This window comes from Protobothrops mucrosquamatus, unplaced genomic scaffold, assembly GCF_001527695.2.
Source record: "Protobothrops mucrosquamatus isolate PMUCROS unplaced genomic scaffold, P.Mucros_1.0 scaffold10, whole genome shotgun sequence".
In the NCBI taxonomy this organism is placed as follows: domain Eukaryota; kingdom Metazoa; phylum Chordata; class Lepidosauria; order Squamata; family Viperidae; genus Protobothrops; species Protobothrops mucrosquamatus.
The window spans coordinates 5615139-5641860 of NW_015386397.1; the positions used below are offsets into that span (position 1 = coordinate 5615139).

At 40.2% G+C, this 26722-nt stretch overlaps 1 protein-coding gene across 1 annotated transcript in view; it reads right to left on the bottom strand.

Annotated features, from left to right (window-relative positions):
* CAVIN1 (caveolae associated protein 1) overlaps positions 1-25835 on the bottom strand; it is a 33823-nt gene extending 7988 nt beyond the window's left edge. The window contains exon 1 of the mRNA XM_015810463.1: positions 25152-25835. Coding sequence (XP_015665949.1) covers positions 25152-25571 — 420 coding nt within the window. The 5' untranslated portion in view covers positions 25572-25835. The remainder of the gene's footprint in view (positions 1-25151) is intronic.
* Positions 25836-26722: the final 887 nt, after the last annotated feature.

The window sequence follows — 26722 nt, forward strand, 5'->3', positions numbered from 1 at the left end:
ATTAGAAGCTCCAAGTTTCAACAGTGTTTTTGATCGAGGTTAGCAAATGTTTCCTATAAAGGGTCAGGCCCTGCCTATCTGAGGCCCAGGGTCTGGCAATCTGTCAACTGCCCACTCAATTTTTAGCTTGTTGGCCATATAAAAGCAGGCAGTGAGACTAATTCGGCCTGTGAATTGTAGTTTGCCAATCCCTATTTTAGACTAAAAAGCTGTACTTCCTCATAACAGGTAATTAATGTCACCAGCAAGAAATAAGAAATACCCAAAAATTTTACCTCAAAATTAAACAATCATTAGACTTACGTCTCTGTAGTGTTTTGATTTTTGTTGTTGTTCTAGTTTCAGATGCCCCTGGGATAGTGTCTGGGATGGCCATGTTTTCTGAAAGTTTTGGGGCCCAGTTATTGCACCAAGCAAAATTGTACATTGGTTGGTTTGGGTTTAATTTATTGTGCAAACCTACCTAATTTTGGCTAATTCAGTGAATCCTGATTAAAACAACCATGGCTTTGTTTGAGATGTGACCTCATGCATTGAGCATGAGCTCAATCCCTTAAGTTTTGTTCCCACCCACTGCAAGTATGTTCCCTCTCTGCCCCAATAACTTGCTGTCAGTAGAACACAGCCTTCTCTAGCGTGGGGATTCACATTATTATTTCTACACTAAAGCATTCCTTACACCAGCTAAATTAGGGGAAAAGATTTTAATTAGGTTTTCTTTGTGTAAAGGGTTTTTGTAATGGAGAAACTTTCAATTGTGAGCACTCAATTTTCAATTTAAGTGGTGCATTTGAGATATAGGTAGACCACTACATATTTTTTTAAAAAATTCCCAACTCTTTATCTGTCACCCTACCCTTTAATCATTTTTCACAAATCACAGAGATCTGCCTAGCATTGTGACTGCAAGCAAATATAAAGTGTGCAAAAAGACATGTGGATGAGAAGGGAGCAGATTTGAAATGAGATTGGTTTTCACCCAAGCAGCACATAGCGTGCATCCTGCCTGGCATTTTCAAGCCATGCTGGAAATAGCCACTACCATACAGAGCATTGGGGCAGAAGCTTAAAGATAGGAAGATTTATGACCCAGGAGCTGTACTATTTGAAGAGAGGGAATGGGGAAAGCTGTGGAATTACTGGGGAAATTCTTTCCCATAGGCTAAAGGGAACAGGACTGAGAGACAGAAGGAAGGGAAAGGGAAGTCAAAAATGGAAATTAATTCTCTTCACAACAAGAATTAAGACTTCTGGGAACATTTTAAGTATCTCAATTTTGCCAAGCAAGAATCCTCAGTGTAGCTTTTCTTCTTTCCCTTTTCCTATAAGAGTTGTTTGATGAAGTGAGTTTTCACATTCTTCCTAATGGGATGTTGGTAATTTTGTCATTTCACTCCTTAAGCTACCAAGAGTTAAACTTATTAGTGAAATGCCAGTAGCTTGAAATAGAACACTGCTTTTTAAGGGTCTGTGTTATTGTCTGATAATTCAATCCAATCAACCAATCAAGAGACACATATGAAACGGAGAATGAGATAATACCAAATCTTACCTGTCCAAATGAATTTTGTCTTCCAGGCAAATGCTCATATTTTTTACCATATTTTTTGTTGGCTAGCAAGAGCTGCCCAAACATATAAGTGATAGTGAATGGTACTGTGGAAATATTTGGAGGGAGAGGAATGATGTGACTGGGGGGAAATTTAATCCTTCCTATTTCTACTGATACTCTTTTATTGCCAGTCCTTTCTCCGTTAGAATTACTAACTGAATATGGAAAGAGGAGAATCAGTGAATGGGAGGAGGGACAGAAAGCTAACTTCCAAATTTCCCCTAAAAGAAACTTTTCCAGATTCCATTTTTACAAAAATATTATAATTCGATTATTTTCTCCATTGTTCCAAATAGCTTCTTCCTACCATCATCCTAACTCTGCTATAATGAAGCTGAGTCTAAAATGAAGCTGAGTCTTTGGTGTTATGTCCTGGGCCGGCAGGCGCAGGCTGCAGCGATTGGCCCGGGCAGACCACGTGGATGCCCCGGACCAGAAAGGCTGTTCCCAGCCTTGCGCGCATGTGCAAGGCGGGAAAATCCCTTGCAACAATTGGCCAGCAAGGTACTGTGCAGGGGACTATAAAAGGGAACCGCACCATTGTGTAAGCTGTTCTGTTGGTGTTGCAATAAAGAAGGACTGTTTTGGAACTCACTGTTTTGTTTCAATGCTTCTTTCCCGAAAACAGAACATTGGTGACGAAGGTGGGATGCCTGCAAGGAAAACGAAGTAAGAAGCCAAGTTGACTCACCACGGGAGGCTTGCAGCTCGGAGAAGTGCAGTGTCCGGAGATCGCGACTCAGCCTGCCAGTACGGAAACGCTGGAGGTGAGCTCAGCGAGGGAAGCCCCTTCTCAAACCTTGCAGCAGCAGCCGTGGACGAAGTTCCTGGACTGCAACGATGGCGAAGATAGGCAGGCTGTCAGAGTTTGATACAGCTCATCCAGAACGCTGGAGCTCGTACGTGGCCCAGGTGGAGAACTACCTCCGGGTGAATCAAATTTGCGAAGACGGCCTCAAAGCTGCCACGTTGCTATGTGTTTGTGGGCAAGAGACCTTCGATATTGCGGAGAATCTGGTCGCCCCAGCACCACTAGAATCAATCACCTACACAGACTTGAAGAGGATGCTTTGAGAGCATTTTGAACCCAAGCTCTCAGTGATTACCTGGTGACAGGCGTTTGAGCAGAGGGACCAGAGGCCTGGTGAGTCTGCTGCGGAATTTGTTGCGGCCTTGCGACAAGCAGCTAGGCCCTGCGAACTCAAGGACTTGGAAGAGAGGCTGAGAGATCAGCTGGTCTGTTGCCTGCGAAGCCGGGAGTTGCAGCAGAAGCTCTTCACGAAGGAAGGCCTCACGTTCCAAGATGCCTTGAGGGAAGTTGCCGCCGAAGAAGCAGCAGGCGGAGCTGTGAAGGCCTTGTGGCTCGCCAAGCCCCCTCAAGTTCCAACCACCGTCCATCAAGAGGTTGCTCATGAGGAAGCCGAACAGGATCCAGACTCGGAAGTGGACCGGCTGCATCAGGCTCCAGAGAGAAGGCCTCACGGAGGGAAGGCCCAGCCAGCATCATCCCCTTGGTGCATCGGGTGTGGAGGCTGCCATCACCGTGCAGACTGCCGTTTCCGCACTGCCATCTGCAGGGCATGTGGTAGGCAAGAACTCCTTGTCGATGGAGCTGGACACAGGGTCCGCTCTATCGATCATTTCCCTAGACACCTTTAACAAGATTTGCAGCAGAAGCGGCCTATGGGTTAAACTCAGGCCGTCGAACCTCATCCTCACAGATTTCCAGAATTCCAGAGTCAATGTGAGGGGGGAGGCCATGCTCAAGGTGCAATGTAGGAATTTTGAGGGGCTGCTAGATGTAGTTGTGGTTGGGGGAGACCACACGAACCTCATTGGACTCGACTGGTTTGAGGCCTTTGGGATTCAGGTGACTGGAATAAACAGAGTGCAAACAACAGGCCTGGCTGGGGTCTGCAAGAAGTTTGCAGATGTGTTTAGTCCAGAACTTGGCTCGTACAAAGCCCCCCTGATTTCTCTGAGGCTAGATCCAGCCATAGCACCCATTAGAATCAAGCCATGCAGGGTGCCTTTTGCCTTAAAGGGTAAAATAGATGCAGAGCTAGATAAGCTGATTCAGCAAGGTATCTTAGAGCCTGTGGACAGCAGTCCATGGGAAACCCCCATAGTTACGCCACTGAAGGCCAATGGTGAAGTCCAAATCTGTGCGGACTACAAGTGCACGCTTAACAAAGCGCTGCAGCAGCATTCGTACCCGGTACCTATGGTCAGCCCTGGGAGGGAAGCCAGATCTTTGCTAAGCTTGACCTGGCACAGGCCTATCAACAATTGCCAGTTGATAAGGCAACGGCTGAGGCCCAAACTATAGTAACTCACAGGGGGGCATTCAAGGTAAGAAGACTGCAGTTTGGAGTAAATGTGGCCCCTGGCATCTTTCAGAGTGTAATGGAGCGAACGCTCCATAATATTCCTGGCGTTTGCCCATACTTTGACGATGTCCTCATCGCGGGGGACTCAGCTGACAATTTAGCCGAAAGATTGAGGGCCGTTTTGCTACGTTTCCACCAAGTGGGGCTGAAGCTGAAGCAAGACAAGTGTAAGATCGGGATTAACTCCACTGAGTTTCTAGAATTCCGCATTAATGCTCAGGGCATCCACCCTGCTGAATCCAAGCTGCAGGCAATTCAGCAGGCTCCAAGTCCCAAATCCAAAGGCAAACTTCAGGTCTTTCTGGGACTGTTAAATTTTTACCATTCATTCCTTCCCCACAAGGCTGCAGTGGCTGAGCCATTACACTGGCTCTTGGACAAACAGGCTCCTTGGCAGTAGACAAAAGTCCATGAAAAGAATTTCAAAAAGGTCAAGGCCTTGCTCTCTTCAAATGCAGTCCTAGCGCATTTCAATGAGCAATTGCCAGTGTGCCTCGCCTGTGATGTGTCCCCTTATGGGATTGGGGCTGTGTTAAGTCACTTGAAGGCTGATGGGACACAAGTCTAGGACCCTATCCTCAGCTGAATGCAACTACGCACAGATAGATAGGGAAGCCTTAGCCATAGTGGCTGGCATAAAAAAGTTCCATGACTTCGTATATGGCTGCCATTTCACGGTCTTTACAGACCATAAGCCACTGCTGGGGTTGTTCACAACTAACAAACAAACCCCACACATAATATCCCCAAGAATGTTGAGATGGTCTATCTTCCTGTCTGCATATGACCACACACTGGTTCACAAGCCAGGCAAAGACATGGGCCACGCAGATGGCCTCAGCAGGTTGCCATTACAGCAGGTAGAGGCAGAGCCGACACCTGCCAACCGCATCCTGTCTATTCAGGACTTGCCTGAATCTCCCCTCAATGCTAGGGACATGGCTGCAGAAACAGCCACCGATCACACACTAACACGTGTGTTGACCTGAGTGTTGTCTGGATGGCCTGACACATGTCCAGGCTCAGAATTCCAGAGCTTCTGGCAGAGGAAGCACGAGCTTTCCACCTTCAAGGGGTGTGTCCTATGGGGTAGCCGGGTGGTAATCCCAACCTCATTGAGGACTAGAGTCCTGCAGTCTCTGCATGAGGGACTTCCGGGAATAGTCCGGATGAAGGCGTTAGCACGCAGCCATCTTTGCTGGCCTGGGCTCGACAAAGACATTGAGGCCCAGGTCCACGGGTGCACTGTTTGTCAACAGTCGAGGCCTGAGTTGCTCCGGGCCCCAGTTCATAAGTGGGAGGAGACTCATACCCCTTGGTCGAGGGTCCATATCGACTACATTGGGCCCTTTCAGGGGCAATTCTTCTTACTCTTCGTGGACAGCCATTCCAAGTGGCTAGAGGTCATGTCTTTCTCCTCCACTACTACTGCCAGGATCATCCAGGTGCTGAGAGGGATCTTCGTCTCACATGGACTTCCAGATGTCCTGGTCTCCGACAACGGGCCCCAATTCACTTCGTTTGAGTTTAAGGTTTTCCTCCAGGCAAACATGATCCGGCATGCCACATCTGCATCGTTCCATCCAGCTTCCAATGGCCAGGCTGAACGGATGGTGCACACAACCAAGGATGCCTTAAAGAGGATCACTCACAGAAACTGGCATCACAGGTTAGCGGACTTTCTTCTTTGCCACCGCACCACACCTTGCACAGCTACTGGGAAGAGCCTAGCTGAACTCCGCTGTGGTCGCCGCCTCATCACAAAACTGGACAGGTTGCACCCAGACCGGGTGGCGTCACACATGTCACAGCCATGGGCACCTAGGAGACTACAGGTGGGCGATCCGGTCTGGGCAAGGAACTATGGACCTGGACATCTCTGGGTCACAGCAGTGGTATGCAAGGTCTCTGGGCCACTGTCATACGAAGTGGCCTTAGAGGGTGGTCGGGTGATCCGACGTCACATTGACCAACTGCGCTGGAGGCTCCACAGCAACACTTCCACTCTGGGCTCTGCTCTCGGGGGGGGGAGGAGGACCACAGTTACGATTGTGGACCACAGTCTCTCAGACATTCACAGGCTTCAGCTATTGCTCCAGACGGGGAGTCTCTCCGACATTCACAGGCTCCAGCTATTGCTCCAGGAAGGGGGTTTGCCATGGAGGCGGCCCCTGACTGGCACCTGTGGCACAGACACTGGGGAAATGGGCCATTGAGGTAGATCAGCTACTCAGGCCACTCCAGCTGCTGGTCTTGGGCTCGAGGGATAGCGTTCCCAAGAGGAGTCCAGTGTGGACTTGGGGAATTCCACCCCTCCACTGGACTTGGGGAATTCCACCCCCCCAAGGAACTCTGGCTTGGATTTAGCGGATCCAGCCAGTCAGCAGCTGGGTGAGTCACCTGCGTCTTGGGGGCAATAAAGCCCTGGTCTGCCTAGCATGGCAGTGAGCTGGCAGGCCAGGCACACATACCGGCGATGAGGAGATCAGGGCGGGCCAGAGGTCCTTCCAAATACTTACAGGACTATGTACGGTCCTTGTCAGTTCTTGCGCAGGCCTAGTGGTCTGAATAAGTAAATGTAGCTCAAGAGGAGTGGGGGAGTATGGCTGTAGCAAGATTGTAGCATGTTGTGTATATATGCAATGTAAGCAATTTAATGGAGTGTTGGAGTATTTAAAATAATAAGTGTGCCTTATTATTTTATCCAAGGGGGAAGGGGTATTATGTCCTGGGCCGGCAGGCGCAGGCTGCAGCGATTGGCCGGGGCAGACCACGTGGATGCCCGGGACCAGAAAGGCTGTTCCCAGCCTTGTGCACATGTGCAAGGCGGGAAAATCCCTTGCAACAATTGGCCAGCAAGATACTGTGCAGGGGACTATAAAAGGGAACCGCACCATTGTGTAAGCTGTTCTGTTGGTGTTGCAATAAAGAAGGACTGTTTTGGAACTCGCTGTTTCATCTCAATGCCTCTTTCCCGAAAACAGAACATTTGGTTCCTTAGAGATGGGCGAATAGGACTGGGGAGATCCAAGTTCAACATCCATTGAAGCTTCTTGGGGTAATCAATCTCTCTCAATCTATCTCATAGGAGGAGATGTGGAGGAGAAGCAGAATGATGTTATGTTGGAAGAAACGCAAAATGCATATCTAACAACAGAGTGCTTACAATGACACTAAAAGAAAAATATTCACTATTTTTCATCAGGAAACTCAGACTTATTAATAATTACAAATTTTCTGATTCTATAATCCCATTCTTTTTTCCTTTTCCCCTCCCCCCTTTATCCTTAGATTCTCTTTCCTTTTCTAATTTTATGCAAAGTGCTTCAGCTTCCACTTATTTATTCATCACTTTTTTTGTTAGCCAATGCTTTCCTGGCTCAAAGCTCTGTAGACTCTATAGATCTAGTACCAGGTTTGTAGGGTACATTTCACTGCATACAGTGACTTGCCCAAAATCACTCAGTGAATTTCTTCAGTGACTGAAGATTGTCTAAAATCTAGACGACCCTTATTCAATCCTTTCCCATTCCTTATTCAACAATCACTAACTATACTGTCTTCCATCAATGGGGCTCTGCTGTATCTTCACTTCTTCCCTGCTAGCAATTCCTAATAAGCACTCATTGCATTCAAAACTTTGTATTCAAGCTACAGGTACAAGCAATTCAAGAGATGTTTTTATGTGGTTATACAAAAACATAGATAAATATTCAATGGTGATGCATTAAAATAGTACAACTCTGGCTAATATGTTAGATTTGCATTTGGGGAGGGGGGGAAATTCTTGTCTCTTGCTATTTACATACATGCTATTGTGCTGACATTCAGAGCCTATTTGAGTCTTAGACCAAACTTCTGTAAAAGTAATAAAGTTGCAACAGTAGGCCAAACTTCACAATTAGGCTCTGTTGGGTGGGAAAGAGTTGCTATTTGGAATCAGGATATCCCCCACCCCTTTCATGGTGCAGGTCTATCAGTTTGTTCACAACAACACCTGGAAGGGCAATTCTTCATCTCCCAGAGACTCCAGTCATCATTGGCCAGAAACATCAGGAATCATTTCCTTCCCTGGGAAACTGCACAATTAATGCCTGAACAAAAGTTTCCCTTGCTTCAGAGTTGCATAGCTATATCTGGAAGCTAGCCATATCCGGACAGCATAGCTCTGATTCTTATCAATCTCTTCTTGGCTTCATAACATTTGTACAAGGAGAGATGAATTCCAACCCTCCCAATTGGTGCACGTAGGTCATGTCTTACTTGTTGATCTTCTGCTTCCAGGTGGTCCACATTTCAGCAGGGAACTGTAATACCACAAATTATGGAACCCAGTCAATATCAGAAGAGAATCCCAACTATTTTTTTTTAGAATTTATCCTGACTTTTTTATCTGCAACTTAAAGATGCAATTATATCAATGCTCCTTTTTCATCCTATTCCCACCCCCTACCATACAACAACCCTATGAGGTGAATTGGGTTAAGAGTGAATGATTGACTCCAAGTCACCAAGCCAGTTTTCATACCTAAGGGAGGCCTACAACTCACAGTCTCCTGTTTTCTAAGCCAATACCTTAACCACTTCACCAAGCCAGCTCTTTAGAATTCAACACAATTGAAAGCATCAAGTTAGGAAACACTGTGGTGGCTACGCTGCTGCAAACAAGGGAACTATAATTCAAACAGGTAGACATTAGGTAAAATTAACTTAAAAACATAGGTAAGGGGGGCAAAAGTGAAAGATTAATGTACAGGAATATACAGGTAGCCCTTGAGTTATGCTCAACAACTGCTCAACATTAAATAAGCTGAATGAATGGTATTTGCGATGGGTCTCATAGTTCTAGCTGTCATAGTATGTCCACAGTCACGTGACCACAATGTCCAATATCCCCTTCCAGCTTCCCACAAGTAAACTCAATGGGGAAGTTGTCAGGACTGTGGTTACACAAGGTCCCATACAGTCCTCATTTAACAACAGCAATCATGATTGCTGTTGCTAAGCTATTCAGTCAATGACATTATCCATTATGACTAAATTGATGATAATTCCATTGTAAATCAAGGACTGTCTGTAAACAACTCATATGGAAGTGTTTCTATTTTGTGTAAGCCAATAAATTTTATGAATCAGCCATAGAATGTATTAATAACTATGTACCCATTTGATTTATTCTAATTTCTGAAATCACATATTATCACTGATATTAATTTATTACATCTAATGCAATTTAAACACCTGTAAGCGTTATAGAACAAAAGTGGTAGATGAATTAAAAAAAATGGGCAAGAGTAAAGTGCTAAATGTGCTAGTAAGGGAGTTGTGTTGAGAAAAGGAAACCTGAAAATCACAGGTAGCCTCCAGGTAGCTGTAACAACTCGCTAAAAGGATGCAAGTGAACAGCTGTCTGCAGGAGTATAAATCTTTCCATTCCCCACCATCCAGTCAGAGCTGAAGAAGCTTCTTTGATGAGACTCGAAACGTCTTCAAAGAAAAATAAGGAAGTCCAGTTGCGTCATGAAAAAGCATCTTTGGGCTGAAAATCACAGAAGACTTATGTTTTTAAGACATTTATAGGAACAATAAGAAACGCAAACTTTTGCTGAAAATTACAAAAAGCTTAAAGCAGTTGGAGAAGTCCGGGGAAATGTAAACTAATCTTTCAAAAGCCTGAAATAATGAATAAATTCATTATACTGTAAAGAAAGACCTTTTCTGTAAGATGATCAGATTTTAGTATCAGTTGTGAATGTTACTTACTAAATAATGTTTTTGCTGCTGTTTCAAGTCCTAGTTGGATTGTTCAGTATCATTCTGGCCTGTATAGCAAAGGGTGAGGTCAGAATTTAAGCAGAGCAAGTCTGTGCACAACAATCTGCTGCTTGAAACATCTATCACTATTAGAGTGCTTTGCAAATGAGCCTCTGCTCTGCGTATCTGTCACTAAAGCCTAGGGGCACTGCAAGGGGAATAGGGATTATATGCAGACTTATATCTGATCCTTATAGGGCTTGGATCAAGCCTCTTTGTTACCTTGGGTGACCTGACAGGAAGACCTGCATCATATCTAGTATTTCCAGATAGCTGTGAACCAAAGATAAAACACCAAGTAGTTACTGGACAAGATGATTTTTGCCATTACTGATTTTCTTACTAAGGAGCTGCAGATCTCCCCAGCTAAAATACAATGAGAATCATTTAGTAATACATTGGATTTGTATTTAAGCAACAAGAAATTGCAACAGAGGAATGAAACAAAAAGCTCCATCTATCCTCTGCAATTAACACAATAAATAAATGACTGCCAGAGAAGCGAGATGTGTTCTTCTATAACCAGCAGAGAAATGCTGTGGGTTACTATGGGAGGGACAGAATTTTACTTTTATTTCTAGGGGTCCTTAGAATACAATAAAGTCTTCAGTGAATTGAACTTGTTCAGAGACACTTGTATAGCTGCCGCATTTATACTTAAATCCTCTAGCTACTCCATTTTGTCATTTGAATGTTCCTGCCTTCCAATTGTCTTCCAAAAGAAAGTTGGATCAATCGATCAGCATGCAGGATGTGCTTCTCCACGCAACACATAGTTCAGATTTGGGAGATGTGTGCATCGGCCCATCTGCAACCATCTACAACCTATGCTTATCCATCAACTGCTTTGTAGTATAGATACGTGTCAATGCCTATGTACAGTTGTGGACAAATCTGAATCATGTTTAATTCATAACAAGATCCATATACTATAGCAAAAGTATAGATTGTTTGGGCCTAGAAAGCACAATAGTAGAATCGTACATCATGCTGAACCAAATAAAATACATTTTAACTTTATAATTGTGCATGAGTCCACTTAAAAGACCAAAAAAGAGAACAGGTTGTACCAATACAAACCTAAATTGAAAGATATAAAAGTCTTGTTTCACTTGGTTTTTTTTCTATATATTTATCTATTTCTATTTTGTGGCCTTCTGCTTTTCACAACTGAAAAAAGGCAGATATATCTTTTTGAGAACTGCAGGAGGCAATATAGAAGAGCTCAGATGCACAACTCTCCTTCCCAACTTGTCAATTCCACAGTACAGCTTTTCTCCTTCTCACTCCCTGTGTCCTCCATCCAAGTCCACATTCCTAGGCAATGAATCACTGATCCAGCGGTCTTTATGTGTACACTCAACTGCCTGGTTGCTACAACACTAATAATAAACACTCCTCTTCGTATATAAAAGGCCAGCAAGGCACAAAGACAAGTGATGTTCCTAGCCTGGTAGGGTTGGGCATTATGCAACCAAAGGGTGGAGAGGCATAGAAAGCAGAACAACAACAGTTTAATTCAGCCTTCAGAGGAAGGGAAAAGGCATGTTTGATACTCCAAATAATAAAGCCTTTGCTGGATACTAAGAATTGTGTGTTCCTACCATGTTTTAATCTTTGGGGGAAGGCAGATAATGTTTTTGAAAATATGTGCACATTTTGATCAATCTAATCAAGCATGTTCCTTTCTAGAGACAAGTTTTGAATTAATTTATCCTCAGTTCTGCAAATATGAAAGAGAAGCCAGCTCTGCATACCTCTATTTGCTGAACCTAAATTGTGGTTATCAATAAACTTCCCACTCTTTTTCCAAAAGCAATGTTCCACAAGCAGAAAAAAAAGATTAAGGGAATAAATTACTAGTTAGATTCTAGATTGGTGTTCACAGAATTAAAGAGAGGAAAAAAGTGCTGCCAAATGTGCAATAACTTTCTCAACTTAGTGTCCTGGGGAAGGGAAAGGGAAGCAAACTGAGTATATATGGCTGTCAACCAAATATTTATGGGAACTAAAGGATGCCATCTGAGTCCATTCACATCTGTGTTTGTTTGATGGTCTCACAAAGTGTCACTTCAAGGCAATAATATAATACTCAACTGCCCAAAGGCATTCTCAGAAAATTACCTTACTTTCAGTGGTGAGTGAAACACAGTTATATTCCATATTACTACTGAAAACAAGAGACCTGTTCTCCAAAGGCTGCAGAAAAGAAAACATGTTTAAAATGCTTACATTCATATGGAAAGTTAATCTTACTATGTGCTAAAATAGTTCTCATTATGGAGAGCTGGGAGGGATGCCATCTTAAAACAGAAACAGTTTTTGAAAATATTATTTTATTTTTTTTATCTGTGGATTGGCCTGTGAGTTGTGCAAATGAAATCTACAAATTCTCTAAACTTTATTATATTAGGAGAAGGAAAAAGAAAAGATGAATCAAAGGAAACTGATTGGTAGCTTGCTTTTTAAATTCCCAACATTGAACTCAAAATTAGTTCCCTGATAGTCAAACTAAATTTTCAATTGAAAATTTAATAAAGTGTCTTCAAACAAATAGGCAAAATTTCACCAACAGTAATATATATCCATTTATTAGTTTAATCAAAACAGTAAAATTGTTTGGAATATGCAAAGACAGGTTAGGAAAGGTTTTTTAAATAAGCATTCAGAAGTTCTGGAGCCTGGTATGAAGTTTATTCTTGGCTATAACAAAGTATTTCATTCCAAATTTCTCCCTTTTCTTTCTGGAAATCTTGTATATTCATTTAGTGCAGGGAGAGATTAAGGAAGGAATTTGAAGCTTATGAGCCAGAAAAGGGCCTTGCATGTCCAACCAGAAAAATAAAATAATTTTGTCTACATTCTTTTTTCCGCCAAGGGTGTGGCTGGATAGCTAGAATTCCAAGCTTGAAGAGGCACATACTGGTACAGTATAAGAAAGATAAAAATTTATCTTTAGCCCAGGAAATCTTTAGTTTACTAAGATGACCTGTCCTGAAACAGTGTACATAAGACCATTCATTCCTTTATCTCATGGAATGGGGAATATGTCAGTTCAAGGCAAGGCTCTCAGTCTTTAAAAGTGTCACATCAAGTAGAATACCACAGAGTATTTCCATCTCATTAAGATCTCCATACTGCAAAGAGTAATGTTTTTGTGAAACTGCCAATTATAAAGCTGGTAAGGTCAGAGTGGTACCATTTTGCTGAGGATAACTTGCTTTATGTCTCTATTCAAATCGATTTGAGCCAGGGACTTGCTTGCACTGAAGATTGCATTTGCTCAATTTGCTACAACTTGGTTTGTTTAACCATTTTTTATTGAATAAACCAGTACTGACTGGCTTCTCAGACTATGCAATGCCATAAATAAAAATGTATTCATGACTAAATTCACTTATTTCTACAATTGCACAAACCACATGGTTTAGGGTTTAACTGTGTTTAAAAATTCAATGCAATAAGTTAAGAACTTTAATCAGTGACGGTGTTTGGATGTCATGACAAAACATGGTTTATCAAAGTAAAAAATAACTAGACTCATTGCCGTCACAAAAATGCCATAAACATGTTTAGTGGGGGTATCAACTTCAATTGAAAGCATCCCTAGCAGCAGCTCTATTTAAGTTATCTAGGAACTTAGTTAAAGGCTAATGTAGTTGTGAGAAAGTTCAGCCTGGCAAAAAATAAAAAATGCTGACTCTGTAAACCACTTAGAGAGGGCTGTAAAGCACTATGAACGGGTATATAAGTCTAAGTGCTATTGCTATGGTCATAAGTCATTGCTGTTATAACTTTGAATGGTCACTAAGTGAACAACTTTACGTTGATGATAGAAGCAATTATATGAAAATGACAACATAATGTAATATATGTATGCAATATATGTTCCATAGCAAGATTTGGAGGTCTACAAGAGCTTTCACAGAAGTATTTGATGGATTATTATCATTGCTGTCATTTTTACTCTAACACCAATATTGTGCATGACATTATGCAACAACCTAAGCCAAACAATGTAGTGTTCTGGATCAATTAAATCTTAAATTATATTTACAAAGTATCATGACTAAGTATGCACATTAAATCAAGACCAAGCTAGAAAAGCTACACTACCCAGGTGCTCACATTGGACTAGGCAATAAAGTGGTTTATTTAATTTGCTTTGGTGTACAATGCAATCCTAGCCATTGCAATTTATCTACCATAGCATAAGCTTAGCAAAAAGTATGAAAACACTCATTATAGCTTGGTAAATAAATTATGGCCGAGTACAGGGGTAGGCCACCTTGGCTCTTTTATGACTCGTGGTCTTCAACTCCCAGAATTCCTGAGCCAGCATATTTTATTCATTATTTGAGGGAATGAAAAGGTTGCCTTGTTTAACGTGGTGTAATAACCTTTTCTCTGCTTTGTTCAATAAACCATAGTTAATGTTATCCAAATCTTGACCACTGAGTATGGCATGGAAGATATTCTTAAAGGGACAAGATATTTCTTAATCTTGGAAATACCTAAATCAATATGTGTTATGAATGTGTTTGTATGTGCGTATGATGCACAAAGAACTTTTCTAGAACTGTCCTTTGTATAAAACATTATTTCTTGTGAATGGAGTGGCTCCTAAAACAAAAAAACGACTAATGAAGATTCTATCGTGCTGGGAAATGAATATATTTTTCTTATATTAAAAATATTATATATACTTACACATAAGCCCATCTGTGAATAAGCTGATCCTCAAATTTTTAACCAATATATTGTGAAAAATATGCCCTCTGCACCTTTTTTATTTTTATTTTTTATTTTTGTGAGATGGGCAACTAAATAATTATGATATATAAAATAAACAAATAAGCCAACTCTCAAAATATTTGTATGTTTTAATTTTCAGAATTAGAGTATCTGTAGATAATCCACAAATTACCCATTTTTCCTGATATTTTGATTAAAAATCTGAGGGTCAGCTTATCCTTAGATGAGATTATATGTGGATATATATGGGATATACAGGTACTTTAAAAAAGTATTGTGTAAATACTAGTTGTTAAACCCATTTGCGGATAAACAGAATTCACTTTTTGAGGTACATTTGGTACCTATTTTTTTTTGGCTTATTTGTAAGTATATACAGTATACAGGGGTAGGCAACCTTGGCTCTTTTATGACTCGTGGACTTCAATTCCCAGAATTCCTGAGCCAGCATGAGTCGTAAAAGAGCCAAGGTTGCCTACCCCTGGTATAGTATATCATAATACACTAAAAACCATCTTGACTCTTTCAAAAATCTGTGGTTTACTCGGTTTAAACTTGCAAGTATTTGAAGATGAGATATCCAAGCAACATCTAGAATGAATCTATGAAGGTCCAAAAAATAAATCATAATGGCATTAGGATAATAAAATGTACACTGAATAACAAAATTCTCTCTGTCAGATTATTTAGGTTTTTTTCCTACCAACTATACCTAAATTAAAAAAGTTCATTTCTGTTTATCTTCCATGCTTGCCCCTCTCTTCCTGAAACAAAAAAAATGCCAAAATGTGACCTATGCCAGGACAGGATTGTTTGCATCACAGCAAAGAAAAGACAAAGCAAAATTCCAGAGCTTAGTGGCTTGATGTGATGCAGCATTCACTCCATGGGTTTTTTCACTATTTGTTAGGAAACAAATACCAGGCAGATACTGAGACATCAATGCTGCTAAATATTCTCAGGCACTGTCCCAGGATGGCTAAAGGCATAAGTTGCTGCAGTTAATCTGTCGAGTTTAAGCTGCTTGTGACAATAAGTAGGTCCAGCAGGACACTGATAAAATATGAACAAAGGCTGGAACTAAGTGTAGCGATTTTATTTCTTAATTATTTTCAGTGTGAAAGACGAGTATGTATAGCATTATCTACATTATGTATTAAAACATAAGCAGCCCAAGCCAATTTGCTTGTCTGAGGCATATTACGTAGTAAATGACAGTCCTCTCCTAGCCAAGCCAGGCTGCTTAGAGTCATCCAAGTTGGTTGGGCATAAAAGGAAGAAAAACATTATCCACATTTCTTTCCTTTTGGGGCAGTAAAACCATAATGAATTATTAAATAAGGAATAATTTGCTGGCCTTTTGAGACATGCTAAATTTGTTGCCAGGGTCCTTGGCCCTGCTTAGTTGGATCCAAAATAACCAGAGAAAATAAGATTGGGGAAAATTGTACTGTGACTAAATGAGCACAAGATCATAGTTTTTAAAAGTGGACTGCTATACTTTTCTCCTCCCTCCTTTAGAGCTATTAGCAAACATAGCAACAAGGGCAACAAAAGCTAAAGCCACTGAACTGACCCAAAACTGCTTTACAAGCAAAAGGGCAGGGCTACAGACTTCAGTGAGGCAGCCAGCAGCTAAAATGTAGGGGCAGAAGTTTCAGAGGCTGAGAAGAAAGGGCTCAGTTTGATCCGCAGATGGCTTGGGCTTCTCTGACTCAAAGCTGCTGCCTCCATTTTCATTCTGTGCCAGCTGGTGCCATGACACTGTTTCTGCTAAAGGGCCAGAAGGCAAAATCTCTCCAGAAAGGTCATAAGGTTCGCTGTCTTCTGAAAGGTCAAGGGGCACGCTCTCCGGTGGAGTTTCACTGGGCGCACCATGGATCATCTCGGGCTATAGTGAGGAAAATGAGTATCAGTGGGCAGTATTGATGAAGCTAAAGGTTTCTCTATAAGCATAGCCACTAGGCACAGGCCAAGTCAGTGCAATGGCAGCAAGGATGATGCACAAGCAAAGGCATCTACAGCAATCTGACAATAATTCTCCCCAAAATGATAGTCTTTCCCTACTTTTACATATCTTAGGTATTTGTGACCTATATCCACAGTTGCTCATCACAGATGATCAGGAATCCTGCACAGATATTGTGATGGTTCAAGTCATGTCCCATCATTTGTATAGTTAGAATTTAGGTAATTCCACTCTACTTTTAAATATTTCAAATCCAAGACTGTATCATCGTCAATTATAATTTATATGTAGAGGTCCATTTGAATTTTTTATTTTTATTTTTAAATGTAATATACCAATGGTTCTCAATGTGAGCCATATCCCCCCTCAAGAGGCCAAGTCATATTTCCAGGCATGTCCAGGGGCAGGATATCAAAGAGGTGAATGAGGCTCAGTAGGAGGTCATGAGCAAAAAAAGCTTGAGAGTCCTTGTTATATACCATCTGACTTGCAAAGACTCCTGATAGTTTACAATAGGCCTGCACAATTCATAGAAGAAAAGGAATCACAATGGATTTTTTTAACTTGCTATTGTATGCCACTCAGTCACACTCTTGTGAAATCATATTCTTGTGAAGTCGTGCTCTTTTGTAATCAGCAGCTTTATAAATATCATAGATAGATAGATAGATAGATAGATAGATAGATAGATAGATAGATAGATAGATAGATAGATAGATAGATAGATAGTTGATGTTCCAATCAGTTGTTTGGTAGAGCAGTATGACAATAGCAATGGAGCATTGTGTTTTTCAAAGTAATAGCAGTACTGGCAATCTTTGGAAGCAATGAATTTGAGTTTTCAAAAATGTTGTGCAGAACTGGTTTACAATATAACTCCATTAGCTATCCAGATGCTAGCTCCTGTTGAGTAATTTTAAGGGATCTACTCTTTCCTCTTTTTTATTGTTAATCTGGAGTTGGATTGGATAGTCCTATGTACTGTACAGTACAGAGAACATGTTGGGTAAGATAGTATCCACCACATTTAAGAAAGCAACATAAAATGTTATCATATTTTATTTTCCTAGTCAAGAAGTTTGTATACCAGTGATGGCGAACCTTTTAGAGACCGAGTGCCCAAACTGCAACCCAAAACCCACTTATGCATCGTCGGGTGCCGGGTGGGTGTGGCCCATTGGGTGGGTGTAGCCCATTGGGTGGGCGTGGCTGCAGTGGTAACGGCAGACTGGGTGGGACTAAAAAGTTCAATCAATCAATTCCAACTTTGCAAGATTTTCTTTTCCCGTGAGAAGTTGAAATTGACTGATTGATTGAACCTTTTTTTTTGCACACGGTGGCGGAGGCCTAAAGCGAAAAGGTTTTATAAAACCCAGCTGAAGGCCTAGGACTGGGACGACGGTGTGCGTGCCCACAGAGAGGGCTCTGAGTGCCGCCTCTGGCACCCGTGCCATAGGTTCGCCACCACTGCTGTATACTATTGAATAAGTCAGTCAAAATAATTTGTTCCATCAAAGTTTGTCACCTATTGGAGGCTTTTATGTCAGAAAACTGTATTACTCAAGAGGGTCCATTTCTACATGAAAAGCAGAATTTCTTAAAGAAAAGGATACTAACTTTCCATCTCCTCTGTGGGTTCTCCCTGGGCTCATTGATGATTGTGATGGGCAACCTGGAAGATGAGTCTCTGTGGTAGATTGGTTCATTGAAGGTTAAGGCTTCCTAAAGTCTATCTCTGGAATGGATTTATCAAGAGACTACAAACAACTCTAGCCTCAGAACAATGTGTTAAACCATGCCATTTCCCCCCTTGTCAATAATCTAATCTTAGGTTAACTTATAAATTAAGACCAAAGGTTATGCTTACTAATGACATACTAGAAGCTTATATCTTAAAAATAACTCAGATTTCTCTATGAAAAAATATTTTCAAAATGTAATCCCCTTAACTTTTAATATAAATAGGCCAGCTGGCTTATTTCAAAGCTTTTTCCTTCCTGACGTTGTCCTTAACTTAGAGACAGTGTGCAGAAGAGGGAGTGGAAACATGCACCAACATCCACCCTACTTGTCTTAAAGTGTAGTCTAAATATCTAGAGACTGTTCATTCTAAATGTTTAACATGCTCTTCCTTCCTGAACATGAAACAAAATCAACAAAAGAAAAGTCTGTTGCTTTGGACTTTGTTCTGTCTTGTAGAAAGATGCCAGATTGTAAATTAACTCCAGAATGCTATACATGAATGTAGGTAGAGTTTGCTTTTTGTAACAAAGAATTTTTAATTGTTTTTGGATCATGTTTTTCTACATATTTTCAAAGTTTTCCCAAATGATTCTTCTTAAGATTTGGCAATTTTCTTCCATGCTTTCTCATCTCTCCATCTCACATATGTAATACAATTATAGCCATGAGATAATCTTATTGTAATAAATTCTCATTATCTCACCATAGTGTTATATCAATAAAGAAAAATAATGTTCTGAATAATCCAGAAGTTAATGTCAAAACAATATAATTGTTTTTATTCCTTTTTTCAAAGAGTTACTGGAATACACTGAGACACACCTAATTCCTAACACATAGGATGAAAAATCAATTTTAACTGGCAGCATGTGCAAAACAATTTTAAGATTTAAGAGGATGAAATATCAGATTTCTGTTGCTTTGGAATAGACACTATTTGCCTATGTCTCTGCAATGCCTGTGAAATCTATATATTTGTTCAGAAAAAAAATATAGACCTTTATAATGTGATTCTTGTATCAAATCAGCTGAAGACATTTGGTTGTTTAAGCAAAAGCCTTTTTATGCATGCTTCTTAGACTGTGTATTATTTTTTATATTATTGATTTTTGCATTATTTAATATAATTTTGTAAGCCATCCAGAATTGTTGTGATCCGTGAACGTATAAAATCAGACAAATAATATGATCTCATTCTGTCTATTCTATAAAAATTATATAGACTGTAATTGTGACCTGAAATGCACTGTATTTCAAGAACAAGAGAAAAGCTGTCTACATGAAACTAAATTTACAGTGCTAGATGAATGTATAAAAGGTAAATTGCACCATAATTTATTTTAATGATTTGTGGTATCAAGTATTTTCACTGTCAACATCAAACCATAGTGTGCAATACAATTTCCTTCAACTTCATTACATTGTTTTGTGGCATCCGCAAGTATGGCTGGTTATTGGGTTTTTATGATTTATGCTTGCTTCAAAGAGCCTTTAGTCCAACACAAGTGGCTGTCTGTGTTCCCCCCCCCCCACTTCTAACTATCTTATGGTGAGCACTATTAGGAAAAGATGCTTCCTTTAGTTCATCTCTATCGCAGTGGTGGCGAACCTATAGCACGGGTGCCAGAGGCAGCACGCGGAGCTCTCTCTGTGGGCACGCGTGCCGTCACCCCAGCCCCACCTCCCCCCGTGGCCCCCTCCTCACCAGCAGCCTCCCTGGATGAGAATCGCCCCTGGGTGCAGCCCACACAGCAGCACAGCCAAGGACATAGCCGGGCAGCAGGGACACGACTCCGCCCTCGCACCCCATAGTGTGCAGATGCTGCTGTGGGGTGTGGGCAGAGGGCGTGGCTGCCATGGTGCTGCAGGGCTGCCTTGGTGATCTTCTGCGGGCCATGGAGGTGGTGCATATCCCTGTGGGTGGGCGGGGTGAGGGGCGGGTGGGGGCGGAGCAGGCAGGGTGGGAGGTGGAGCAGGGGGGCGGTTTTTGGGCACTCGGTCTCTAAAAGGTTCGCCATCACTGTCCTATCCTATGAGCTAATTAATACTTGGGGAACTCAGTCTACTGCAACAATGCAAACTACATTCCAACAAGGCCGTTTTTCCAGCCAGGTATGCTTTAAAACAACAGCAATAGAAGCAGCAATTTATTAATAAACACCAGTATAATTTACTCTATATGAGACACCACCAAGAAATAACATTATGCATTTTTTTAAGAGTTACGGGAAGGAGCTAATCTTGGAAATATTTTGCAAGAAGCCAATGATTTTTGTGAGATGCTGCACTGAGCTAAATTTTCTAAGCATCTCTTGGGAAACTTTTACATCAAGGCCGTGAATGATACTGAAAATAGACAGAAGAGAACAATCCCACAGCTGCCCCCCAAGGGAAGACACAGCCATGGCCTTATAGGGATTTGTGTATTTTAATTGGGGGTTTTTTTTATGCTGAAGGGCAGAAGGTTATTTGTCAAAATCTGCCTGCAGCATTCAAGGAAATTCAACTGTTCTTATAAAGAGGCTGCTATGCTACAATAAATTCATGCTAGTCTTTATAACCGTGCACTTGCATACTAATAGAACCTCTTGTGGTTTGGGCTTATTCAAAATGGCTAAGTCTACAACTCTGGCTTTGAATATCAGAACTTGGGAAAGAGGGGGTGGGGAGGTAATAATTCTGCACTAGATGCTTCCTTTGGGCACTGGATTTTGCTGGATTCAAGACAGCACTAGGTTCTTATGGATTCTCTTATACATTTGCTTTTCATACCTGTAAGAAAATTAATGCTGGCTTCTCTTATAGTATGACTAGATGGATAAAAATATTGGCAGATATAAAGGACAGATTTCAAAGTTTAGTACAATAGCAGCGCAGTATGTGGATTCATGGAACAGCATGAAACATGGAATATGGAAAGTCCCAGTGTTTTTTGCATTTAACCATTTTTGTTCTCCTGGAAGAGAGAAATGTGCTAGATGCTGACATTGACACAGCTGAACAAGTGGCATTAGAACTGAATGGTAACTCTGATATGGACCGCTCTGGAAATTCCTGCAGAAAAATTGTTTTCCATTACTATGTATATTTCATCTTTATTTTAGAGAATTGTTTTGCTTATTTTTCAAAATTGTGTCAGTAAGATATTTTTAAATATATGTGCAAAACAAAAATCTGGCAAGACGATGGTGAACAAAATTAATGAGTTCCAATACTGCTTTGAAAAATGCTAAGAGATTTGCCCCCACAAATGAATAAAAATTAAGGAGAAACAAAAATGCAGAACTATGCAAACAAAAATTATTAATTCATCTGGAAAAATGCTACAAGTACTTGGAAAGTTTGGAGCATCACTTAATTGCTCTCAGCCACCAAAAGAAGAAAGCAAACATCATTCTTAGGATATAATAACAGAGGTACTCATAAAATGTAATTACACAATGTGATTTATTCAGAAAAATCATTTCCAGAAAAACTGCCACACCCTTATTCTCTTTTCACAAAGAAGTGATCCACGCATTAAATGTTAAATTCTCTACACATTCTCAGGTATTTCAGTGCACATTTGAAAACACAACTGTGAAACTCAGGCAAATTGTTATTAGCAAAGCAAATACTTTTATCATGGCTCTTCAGTGTGCCGTAATGAACAAAGTTTCTTTCAAAACATTACTGAGTGGCAAACACTAGTTGATAATTATATAAATGTGTAAATAATAAAGAACATGACGAGAAATTAAAATTATATGAAAAATATAATGACTTAAATTTGTTCTTCTGCACACCTATTAAAAGTGTAGTTGTCTTGACTACTTTTGTATCAAGCCATCCTTCTTAAGTATAGCTTAATAGATGTCCAGCTCCATTGTTATGACTGACTTCAGATAATGTTGCACAGATTGTCCTCATTTAGTGCCTGTCTTGTACAGTGATCCTTCACTGTTATGACAATGATGCAAAAGTAACTTTGCAACCAATGCCCACATTTATGATCTTTGCAGGGAGGAAAAGGAAAACTGAAGTAAGATTGTAAGCACAGTCACAGTTTTACTTAGCAACCGCTTCATTTAATGACTGAGTTGCTGAACTAAGATTACCTGTATAGGCAAGTTTTGATGGGTTTTGCCCTAAATAAATAATGATTGCAATCCTATTATGTCAAGAGAAGAGAATGAATAAATAAACAAATAATCCTAACTTTCCTACATTTCAATCCTCAGTGGAGGTGGAATAGAAGTTGTCTTCTATTTTGAAAATACCAGGTTCCACTTAGGCCCCTTGAGCTCCTGTGTTATTTGCTTTAAGCAATAACAGAAGTACACTTTAAGATATTCACAGGATTACACCTAGAGAAATAACTGTTTTAATAACTTCTAAAAAGTTATGATGTGTTCAACTGATGTGTTCAACAGTATATTTCTTCCAGGATCAAGGCATCAACCTGGTTTGCCAGCAATTCAATTTTGCCCCATGAATATACATATTACTAACACCCTCTTAAATGTTCAAATCATGTTATAGGTCCCAAACTTGTTTGGTTGGGAACATATTCAGAGTGGTGCAAGCCCTATAGCTACAATTCAGAGAACATTAGTATGTTAGCAGCATGGCTTAATCCCCAGCCCAAACAGTAATCACTGCCAGAGCTATTCTGAAACAAAACACACTGTGTCAGGCAGGGCGAGAAGCATCCAAAGCAACAGCAAAGACTGAGGCTGATATTTTTTAAAAAGCCTCTTTGAAAGGAAATCTATCCTCCTTTTTTGTATAAAGAGAAAAGTTGTGTTGCAAAAAAGCAAAGTTCTAGAAAATATCAATCAGCAGCTTTTCCCATCACCCAAATGGTCAGTTGTGATTCTTGCACTATGATGAATCTATGTGGCAAAGTTAATTCTGCAGTTATCTTTAGCTTGCCAGCTCTCTACTCACTCTGAAATAATTACAGTTTAATCATTGGTTCTACTGTTTTTTGTAGTATACAAAAGCCATCATTCTATTATCGTTTACTCTTATAACAACACTATTTTCTTCATTGTAATAAATAAAGCTAATGGGATTGGGAAAAATCCCAAATCATTTTATTTCTATTTATGTATTTATTATTTTTACAAATACCTCAAGGTGGCATACATATCCAACATACCTTCTTTCTATTTTCTCCACAACAACCTTGTGAGGTGGGCTGGGCTGAGTATGATTGGCCCAAATTCACCCATCTGCCTTTCATGGCTAAGGCAGGACTTGAACTCATGGTGTCCCACTTTCAAATTGAGCCTATGCACAAATAAGTACACAAAATCTACACTCTTAATTCTTGATTAGATATTAAATTACACTTTATATGCATTTTATATAGAGATTTTTTTAAAATAATCCAGCTAAGAATGTTTCCATATTGCAGGTTATCATTTCTATTAGTCTCATATTTCAGATGTAACGCTGAACATTATTTGCTTTAATGCCATCTCTTAGGGAGTACTTTGGTGTGATTTACGAACTTGCAGTCTAACTTCTAGCACAGCCACTATCAGATTCATTAACATAATGAGTATGCTATGCCTATTTCAAAATCCAATATACCAAGCAAACAAACAAATCTATTCTATAAAATCTGGAAAGTTATGTTCCACAGTATGACATTTTTTTCAAAATCAGGCTGTTCTATAGCAATCCAAGATAATTTTGTCATAAGTTTAGGGGAGGCAAACTTTAATACTTGTAAAGTAATGATATAGACTGATTTTAAAATGTTTTTATTCCTTCCTTTTATTTTCTCCATTTTTTATCCGATGAGCTCTGAAACTCTATTTCAGTGATTTCCAATTAAGAATAATTTTTAACTTTGTTGAATTGAGTTCATATAATCTGGAGTATTCCTGCCTTTGAGGCATGATATAATTGAGAATGTTCAAGACATGAATCAGTGGGTTATATCAGTCAACTATTTGCTGGATTCCTCAAACAGATATAACCCAATCTCCTTGCATGTTGTGGTAGTAAAAATGCAACTATATTTTGCACATTTCAACCTCAGGTAGAAAAGAAGCTCAGCTGAATTTTTTTAAAAAAATTGTCCCAATAATATGACTTAATCTATGATTAATTAATTAATCTTAATTTAATTTATGATGCCCTGTTTTTCTTTATACAGACTATAAAAGCTTAGACTATCAGAGAAAAGGAAGACTGGCTTGAAATTACATGTTTTTGTTTGTTTGATATTAACAAATTTAAAGCTGGCCAGGAAATATGAGACAGAATTGTGTGTGTGTGGAAGGGGAGGGAACTACAATGCAGAACAAAGCTGCTTTTCACCAAAGTGGCAAAGAATTCTAGGACATAAAGACAAGGACAAAATAATATTACATCAGGAAACATAACTTTATGCTTGTTACCATCAAAAAGTACAATTTATACAGTATTCTCTGCAACACAACTTCTCTGCAAAGTGGCAATAAGGCATAGAGATTTCTTTCCTAAACGAAGTTAATATGACTATTTGAGAAACTTAAAAAAAGATTTCCAATTCTGTAACTATTAATGAGAAAGGTTGGTTCCCTTCTGTTATGAAACAATTAAAAATCTCTCTCTCTGATTTTGATCAAATTCCTCCATGGTTTAAATGGGCATGCAGGCCAATTTTGGAATCTTAGCAAAATCTTGGGCAGTGAAACATGTATAGCATTCAGTCCTTTTTCTCTCCAAGATTTCAGAAATGGGATAACTTTTGAAGGTGCAATATATAGTGTTTAGTAACAAAGAAGCTTTGGAAAGCTCTATACAAAAAAGAAAGAGGCAATAATCTGTTTTGGCACTGTTAAAGGCCAACTATAAAAAAGTAAATAGATGAGATTAAATGGCCTCTTACCTGGTAGATCATGACTTTAAAATTCCTACGCTTCAGCAATTCCGTCTCATTGGATTCTAACTTCTTGATTTGTCCAGCTTGTTTTTCCAGATTTTGTCGGACAGTTTTCACATTAACACTGACTTTACGGACTTTCTCCAACATCTTATTGACTGTATTGCTGGTAGTGGTGTGGGCTTTGGTGAGCTTAGCCAGTTCTCCCTGGATGCTGGCCACTACACCATCCATTTCTTGCTGTCTCTCTTCCAATTGAGTCTGGGTCAGCTGAATCTGATCCACAGCCCCAATAATCTTGTCCAAAAGGGTAAGCACCATAACACCATTGATCTGGTCAGATTTAATGGGTTCCTCAGCAGCTGGCTCCTCTGAAGCCTCAGATACAGTTGGCTGCTCGACGATATGGAGGGTGGTGTCTGCCATGGTCACTTAAGAGTTCTGACTAGGAAAATCTGGAGAAGCTTGACACTGTAGTGACAAGACAGAGGAGTGAAGGCTGAAACTGAGATCTCTCAGTTCTGGGAGACCAGCCAGAAGCCAAGAGCTGAGCGTGTGGATTTATGCTTCAATTGAAATGGTACAATCCTTGCAAAGCTGTCAGGGGAAACTGTCCTGCAAAATTTTCCAGGCTCTGAGGCCATTGGTTGACTCCACCTCAACTGAAGGAAAGGACGCTCTTGCCAAATGCCTTGTTGACCCACCCCTTTTTTTCTACAATGATTAAAATAGTTGGAGAGAAGGCAACAGCTTTAGCATGTGAGCACAGGCAATGTTTGAGCGTTTGCTCACTCCCTCACAGAGGAATGCAAAAATCTAAACTCCAACAGCCTCTGCTGCTTAATAGGTGGTGGGAGGGCAATGATTTCTTAGCAAAATTTTTCAGGAATCTAGAGGGAGGAGGGGGACAAATATTCTGTACAAAACTGATAATGGAAAAACCACCTACTCTGTGAATATCAGTGAATATGTAACAGTGGCTCGATGGGAAACAGCTGCACGGAAGAGTACAGCTGGGATAACCCAGAAATTTCTGCGTTGAGCCAGGCCAGCTTAAAGTTTCATATTTCCTTTTAAAGGCATTCAGTGACAGTTTAGGACACACACACAGCTTGGATCACTCAGCATACACAACTGGTAATACAACTGAATTCAGCTGTGCTAGAGATACGTGGTCAAAACAGCATGCACATACAGCTCCAATGTACTTCAGAAACGTCTATCTGGATTAAAAATGAAACTTTTTGGTGCAAAAAAACTAGCTAGTTATATGGCATAGGCTTGTTGTTTAATGTACAGTATTTATTAACTGTTGTCTGCAACAGCAGTTGCCATTTTATGGAGATGAAGCAATTCTGGACTAGTAACTTGCCATAAACAAAACTGAGGATTATTCTGCATGCTTTCCAATGTGATCAAATGTTATGGGTCTCATGGAGAAACTTCTCTTTAATTCAAATGAAAGCTGTATGAGTGGAAATGAATTCCATAATGATCATGAATGTATGAACATATCAGAATACAAAGAAAAGTTCTTGATTTAGGTGGGATATTTTCATTATTTAGACCAATGTAGA